This window comes from Dicentrarchus labrax, unplaced genomic scaffold (genome assembly GCF_905237075.1).
Source record: "Dicentrarchus labrax unplaced genomic scaffold, dlabrax2021, whole genome shotgun sequence".
NCBI lineage: Eukaryota > Metazoa > Chordata > Actinopteri > Moronidae > Dicentrarchus > Dicentrarchus labrax.
The window spans coordinates 6,235,277-6,243,237 of record NW_026136705.1 but is presented as its reverse complement, the minus strand read 5'-3'; the positions used below and the strand labels follow the sequence as shown (position 1 = coordinate 6,243,237).

General features: G+C 37.3%; 1 protein-coding gene across 1 annotated transcript; it reads left to right on the top strand.

Annotated features, from left to right (window-relative positions):
• Nucleotides 1-1,847: 1,847 nt before the first annotated feature.
• lim2.1 (lens intrinsic membrane protein 2.1) lies at nt 1,848-7,640 on the top strand. The gene is made up of 5 exons (XM_051401635.1): nt 1,848-2,024; nt 3,500-3,681; nt 5,557-5,706; nt 6,154-6,288; nt 7,457-7,640. The coding sequence occupies exons 2-5, from the start codon at nt 3,507-3,509 to the stop codon at nt 7,516-7,518; spliced, it is 522 nt and encodes a 173-aa protein (XP_051257595.1). The 5' UTR covers nt 1,848-2,024; nt 3,500-3,506; the 3' UTR covers nt 7,519-7,640.
• The last annotated feature ends 321 nt before the right edge of the window (nt 7,641-7,961 follow it).

Genomic DNA, 7,961 nt, shown 5'->3' with positions numbered 1-7,961 from the left:
TCAAGTCAGAGCACAGTGGAGGGATCTGTACTGGTGTGAGCTGCTTCTTCAAACATCTACCGGCTCCATTTACCTTCAGTGCTGCCAATCCTGAAAGGGGAATTTCTACGACTGTGAAGTATTTCAACAGGAGAATGTCGTTGTGTATAATAATAAAGCATTGTTACAGATGAATGAGCGTGAATCTCTCGATTTCTAAGTCATCACTAAAAAACAGCATCATCCTTTACAGCTGACAGACATCTCATATCCACAGTCTGTGTCCTATCCTTCCATCAACAAAATAGAAAGCTACCTCAAAAACTTCTTGCTATTCAGAACTGAGACCAAACACATTGTTTGTTGACTGTCCACATGTAGAAAAAAGATCCAGCAGACACAGAATGAGAGCAGCACTTACTTGCGATACAGAACCTTCAATATATTTTATGCTATGCACACATGCAGAGGACATGACTGAAGTAAATGGCCATTTACAAGGGAAGGCAATTAAGATATGATTTCAAAAGCATAAGCCATAAAAATGCATAGGCCTACTCAACAAGGCTTACAACAAGGCCATGGGACTGCTTCTTAAACTTCCATAAGGGTACTGCCAGCTAAATGTTCCTACATGTCATGCCATGATACAAAATCTTGTGCAGGCTGGAAATTGCATTATTATGGCCTTGGTCAATCCTGAGTCGAGCTTGGTCACCCACTGGAGCTCCAGTTTGTATGTGGGTGCAATTAGCTGATAACAGTCTTTATGGTATGAAGTTGCATTAGTATTACTATGTACTTATTAGACGTTGTATGTTTTTATTGCTAAGGACCTTTTTTCTTGTGTCCCTCATAAAGTTATAGTTATGATTATGATAGTTATGATTATTATTACTATTATTATGATTGATTAGCAGTAGCAGTAGTAGCAGTAGTAGTAGTAGTAGATAGTAGTAATAGTAGTAATGAAGAATCGAATGTAGAATTTAGAACATTCTAATTGTTCTGGCTGGACATTGTGGGATGTTTCCTAAATTCTATATGTACTGTGATTATAGATAATTTTATAGTTAATTTTAGAAAAAGTATGAATAATAGCTTTTACGTAGATTGGTACCTAAAGTGTAAGGTGTACCTAACCTATCATACCTAACTTGTGCAAGCAGCGTATACAGGGTTGTGGCGATGTATTGGTACTGACAAAAAATTAAATAATGATATATAGATATGTTAATATCATACTAATAATTCAGCGCTTCTTAAATAGTTTCTTTCCATTCTCTATTTATGGTTTTCACTGAGTTTAACTGTTCTTTTTGTACAGTTATGATTACAGACTCCCTCCACCTCCCTACATTTACATTTTGAGTGTAATTTATTTGCCAAAAAACATACAAACACACAATTAAAGTGAAAGACAAATTTGACTTATAGTATATTTTTTTATATTTTCTATAGAGATTGTGTAATATGGCTATTGTGAATTATGAATTGTGAAATTCTGATATTGTGTAGGTGGTAATATTACTGCAAATGTAACTAAAATCCATTGGAGAAAATTTACAAAAAAGAAACCTTGAATTTATTTAGTGTACATATCAAGGGAAAAAGGTCTAACTTAATAGGCATATTTAGACTCAATGAGACTTTTTAAACAGTGTGACACTGTTTGCTTTATAAATAGACAAAAATCTGACTGATTTCATGCCTGGCTTGCCCTGTACTAAAGCCAGTTCAGCCCTCTACTTTCAATCAAAACCATGCGGTCATCACTATTACTTCAGCTTGCCAAGCTTTGGCCATTTCTGTTTTTTCAGCAGATTCCCAAACCACAAAACTGGTGGGTGCTGATTGGCCGGTGGTCAGCCTGACCTATTGTCTCGCCGCTGTGTTTGTTGTAGCCCCAGCTTCTCCCTATTCACCCCGTCAAACGCTAGCACTATTAGCCTGCTGGAAATCTGCCTGTCTTGGCATTATAGGATCTTGTATTTTGTCAGGTAACCCTGTCTTCACAAACGTCTTCATAAAAGGGGTTGATTAAGGTAAGATGATGTTAAATTTTGTTAATTTAGTTTTCTTCGTGTTTTGGTTTGTTTTTATTTCTTTGTGCTATTTTTTTTACCCCATGTGGAGACATCTCCAGCCCTAAGAGCTCCACACAACTCTGAATATTAGCCATCGTATCAGAAAGGCTCATGGTTAATCTTTTTATCATTCGGCCAAAACATTTAAGATGTAGTCCCTTTATGCTACACATAAATCAAAAACAAAACTATTATTTATGGTGGAGGATGAATTGAGGAGTCTCACAGCATATTTTTCTCTTTCTTTTAAAATGTCTTTATATATAACAGTCTCAAAAGTTCCACAGAGACAAGCGTTCTCTGCAGGCGATAAGCTATCAATGTACAGATATGAATAGCTTAAGCGTTGATGTAACTGCAGTGTGGTGAACACAAAGACATTAAACTCCAGTCTCCTCTACAGAATGAAAAGTAGAGATGGAGAAAGCCTTATTTTAAACTGATTACCGCGCAGACATTGTACAACAAGGGGAAAGGATTTGTATCTATGAAATGATTGTGTGACAAACATGCCCAATATTTCTCTTCAGGTAAATTATCAGCTGTTTTACTGGAATATGAGACATTTGAAGTGAGAGTTGAAGAGTTTCTTGGAAAAAGGTTGAGTGATGTGACTGAGAGGAAGCCTCGAGGTCAGTCACAACCAAGGCCTTTGTCTGAATGAAAGGAAAATTTACTTAACTGCTTGTTCCTGGCAGAAAATGACTACCTGGAAGAATATTAAATCCAACTGGCTGACTGATTGTTAAATAAAATTATTAGAGTTTTCTACATCACACACGACATTGACATTCTGAGACAATTCAGGTGCTGGGGATCAAATGGATTTAAAAAGTGCTCTGGTTCAAATTGAGACAGCTGCTGGAAGTTGCCAGAGAGGATGCTCAGAGGGAAATGTGATCCAGCAGAAATACAGAGCTCTTCAATGAATACACAGAGCTCTTCAACGAGCATCCCGTTCAGGTTTCAGACATAACAAGATATATCTATCTGTCATCTTTCCCCCCCCCCAAAATCCCTGACAGCTCTCCATGAGAAAGAGAGGATGGCTGCAGGATATTGCATCCAGGTGGAACAATGAGCAATAGATGTATCAAGTATCAAAGCATCCCTGGACCTGATAGAGGCTGGACACGCGTGTGTGTGTGTGTGTGTGTGTGTGTGTGTGTGTGTGTGTGTGTGTGTGTGTGTGTGTGTGGCACTGGGGACGGGGGTGTATGTAAAGCCCATCTTCAGGGACTGATCTCCTAGAGAACAAAGTGGGGCATACACACACTGGCGACCCCGCAGCTCAATCCAGTGGAAATAATATGTTCATTACAACGCAATTACTGACACTTAGACCCTCTGTCCCTGAAGTGTGTGTGTGTAAGGGGCACTGACCGCTGATGCTAAGTGACCTTATGTTCCATTTTGTGTGTGTGTGTCTGCAGGTGCAGGATGTACAGCTTTATGGGTGGAGGGTTGTTTTGTGCAGGCGTGGGGAACATCCTCCTGATCGTTTCCACAGCAACCGATTACTGGATGCAGTATCGGCAGTCCAGCAACTACATGCACCAGGGCCTGTGGCGCTACTGTATGCCGGGGAAGTGCTTCCCACACAACGACAGCATTGGTAAGTGTTAGCCGAAGAGGGACTTAAGTAGATCACTGGTTCCGAACCTGGGGGTCCAGACCGCCACTAGGGGTCGCCAATGTTTCACAGGGGGTTGCGAGGTCTTCTTGATTTTAAGGGCTGCAAAAAAAACCATAATATATAGAGTAGTCCTTTATCTTATAATAATTAAAATTATCATTATTATTATTATTTGAAGAAAACTAATTAAAATTGTGATTTTTAATGTTTAACATTAGATAGACTTTATTGAGCCCACACTGGGGAAATTTACTTTTCCAGATACAACACAACAGATAAGAAAAATACATATTAAAGAAAAAATACAATAGAAAAAAACACAAGATATAATAAAATGGAAAAAATAGAGTAAGAGTTGTATGTACAATATATAGAGCTATATACAGCTTTTATACAGATACGATTGATACGGAATATTGCACAGGTTACAGGAGGAGGTAGTGGCATGGTATAAAAATAAATAATTGCACAGAACAAAAAAAGAGAGAGATATGCAGCAGTAACTTTGCAGAAAATATAATCTATATATATCTAAATATGTATGTGAACTGTACAGTACTAATGCAAGTAGTGTATTACATAGTGCAAACAGTTTAGATTATTATTTAAGATATAAATAATAAAGAGCCTTGCCCTGCCGTGCTGCGGCAGAAAAATACATAGTTAAAACAACCAAACAGCTAATAGAACAATGTCAAAAAGGAAGCCTATTAAATATGTATGATTGTTAAAAAATAAAATACACAATACATACAGAGAATTGTATAAAAAGTTACGGAAAATATCAGGAAAACTCATCTCTGATCAATATTTACAGGAAATAATGCTCAAAATGAATCCAAATCTCTGGTTTTACACAAACTTCCTGCAGTTATTCCGTCTCAATGATAGTAAAGGGATCCTTTACAGAAAAAGGTTGGGAATCACTGATGTAGATGATGAGGAAATAATTAACTTTCAGTTTAGCTCTACAAACATTTGTGAAAGATGCAGCTGTTCCAGAGGCAGGAATCATTTCATTGACTGAGCTAAAGCTCAGTGGGTGGAGCCAAAGATTCAATGTTTTTCAAAGCTAGAAAAGTTGTTGCATTTTGTAATATTCAGGTCCAGTGCCAGAATTTAGTGGCATCTAGTGGTGTAGTTGCAGATTGCAACCCCTCACTTCGCTAAACGCTAAATCCTGTGACCATGAAAAAGTTTCTGGGCTATTGTAGAAACATGGCGGTTCAACATGGCGGACTCCATAAAAGAGGACCCACTCCCTCTATAGATAAAAACAGCTCATTCTAATGTAACAGAAACGCAACAATTCCTATATTCAGGTGATCATACACAAATGAAAACATACCTATAAATATTATATTCCATTTCTAAAGATCCTCCTAAATGTTACACACTGGACCTTTAAATCTGTATACTCTACAATTACAAAATAATAATGGCTATCCTATATAGTTACACTGACATGGGAGCACTGTGAGCAGTATAACAAGACTTTTTATCAATTCATAATGTCTTTATATTTTCTAGTTTATCTTTGTAATATTTTTATTTTATTATTCTTTATAGTATTTTTACACTTCTGTACTTTTTGCACTACATTTACCCTGTCAATTTGAATTTCTCCCACAGGGGGTCAATAAGGGAACATCTTATCTTATCTTATTTAGGATTTCCATTTGTGATAAAATTAGTAATTTGCCCAATTGTTTCCTCAAAGATGTCCATCCTTCATCACATTGGCTTGTTAGCATGGCCTGAACAGGGTCACGTCATTCAAGTCAGATCCTTCACCTCTGTTGACTCGCGCTGACCCCAGCAGTGACTCCTATTGACCTTTGACTTTGTCCACAGCCCACTTAGACGCCACCCGTGCTCTCATGATCCTCTCTCTTTTGGCCTGTTTCATTGGCATCATCATTGGCATTATGGCCTTCATCCACTACTCCTCCTTTGACAGGTTTGACAAAACCTTTGCTGCAGGCATATTGTTTTTCATCTCATGTAAGTTCAACTCTGTTGGTTTTGTACTGTGTTGGTTTTCTGTTCGGTTGATTTTATCTTAATTGAATGTTACCACCACAGATTGAGACTGAAAGCAGGTTTTAGGATAGTAATAATAATGTACTAATCATGAACTAATGACTTTTTAATGACTCCATTATCAGCGCAGTTTCACAGCAACTTGTTATGTTTATAAGTCTTCATTCATGACTGAGAGGTTTCATTAAGTCTGTATTTTTATGCTTTGTTTTGCATAATTTGCAGTGGCCTTTATTTAGTATTAGTAATATAATTTGGTGTTGTTCTGTCACTACGAATCAATCCATTCTCACAATGAAATGAAAACAGAACTTGTTTAACTGAAAACTAGATAAGAAGCCAGTCATAATTGTTGCCCATTTGTACAATCTTTCTTTAAATTTTGAATTTCATTTTTATCCTGCACAGGCTTTTTAGTGTTTCTAGCGATGGCAGTGTACACTGGTGTGACTATTAACTACTATGGGAAACGCTATGGAAACTGGAGGTTCTCCTGGTCCTATATCATTGGCTGGGTGTCAGTGGTGCTCACCTTCTTTTCAGGTAAACATACAACCCAACAAACCAAAGGTTCCATCAGAATCTGTCATTTGTCAGGGTTAAGTCTGAAATTCAGCTCTGATCGTTTTCTGCTAAATGTTAACTTATTTTCAAACTATAACCTTGAGTGGACTCCTGAATAAACAACTAATGCACTCAGTGAAGTGCTTGGAGAACATGCTGTATGAAGTCACGGCTGGCAAGGGGCTGACAATATTTTATTTATTTATGATTCATTTTAGACTATATCTACATGAAAATTCTAATATAGTACACCAGATAGGCCTGTATCCACCTCTATGTATTGTCAAGGCCCCCACTACTCATGCTGCATGAACTGTGTGTAATAAAGAAAACTACAGTATGTAAGTATGTAATATTACACAATACAGCGAGTGACTTCCTCAGCAGAACACAGTCAAAGCATACATACTGGATCAATTATCAGTAAGTGATGCTTGTAGTAAGTGCTCATCTCTGAATCCTTCACCATGCTGTGGAGTACCTGCTGCTCAGCAGCCTTTGCGCTAAACTGAATATGGAAATGGTTTAGAGGGGAACAGGATCCATATGCTGAAAATACCACAATGTCCAACTGTTTTGCTGAGACTGAAAATATCAATAACAAAAATAACAAAGTAGTACAATAACTATAATACTTCAGTGATGGAGAGTTACAATACCACGTTACACGTTTTTTTCTATGATAGTTTTCCAAATTTGCATGCATTAATTGGATGCAAAATAAACAGCAAAAGAATAATGTGAAGTGTCTAAGTGTTTCGACACAGCACTGGGATCTAATCAGTTAGGTTGGTGACTTTGATAGGAAATCAAAGCTGCTCCATAGACTCAAAGGAAAAAAACAACTACATTTTTACTGTCTTAGAATGACATAAAAAGCCAATTTACCAATGTGATTTTTTATTTTTGAATGAAAAACCTTCAATAACTAGTCACTGATGATCAGGGCCCAAAAATAGGACACACAGAGTTGTGCATATTGTGTGTACAACAAATATATAGAACTGCACAATTTTAACATAAGCATACTTTATATGTCCCCAAAATTCAGTAAATCACGCACATTGCTTCTCCTCTTACTGAATCCATGTCAATTCAAGTTACATTCCTGATGGATAACAAAGACCTAACCTCCCTTTGCTTCCAGGTATCTTCTATATGTGTGCCTATCGGATGCATGAATGCCCCAGGAGTGCTAACTCTCATTAGAAGAATTAGAGCATCATCCAGAAAGAAGCCATGGATTATGAGTGTGTAGATTCTCACCATCAGTGTGGATGCAGAGTTTGCGATCAAAGTTTAAATGATTTCAATAAAAGAGTGGGAAAACATGGCTCTTGTATTTTTATTTAGACGCTGTGCATGTTCTACTCAATTTCTTTGGGTGATTTTTTGTTACAGTCAGTGGTGTAGTGCAGGGTATACGCAGCTATACTATACATTACTAAATCTGCAAGGTGAATTATGTTTCCTAGGATGGCGAAGGCATGACATAGTTGTCCAATTTGGAGTGAGGAATATTTCATTCTAGAGTCATATGTAGTTTTCTCACCCTGTAGTCTGAGGGCCAGTATTGATTCTTTTGTGGCTAATGTTGATTTAATAATGATCATTGCTGCCTCAAACAAGCTGCAGTAGTTAAGTAACAATGT

Bases quoted from the DNA above. Each gene is read 5' to 3' on its own strand.
- lim2.1 (XM_051401635.1), top strand. From the start codon at position 3,507: ATGTACAGCTTTATGGGTGGAGGGTTGTTTTGTGCAGGCGTGGGGAAC. The intron at 5,707-6,153 runs GTAAGTTCAACT...TATCCTGCACAG, and splicing joins CATATTGTTTTTCATCTCAT to GCTTTTTAGTGTTTCTAGCG. The intron at 6,289-7,456 runs GTAAACATACAA...CTTTGCTTCCAG, and splicing joins GGTGCTCACCTTCTTTTCAG to GTATCTTCTATATGTGTGCC.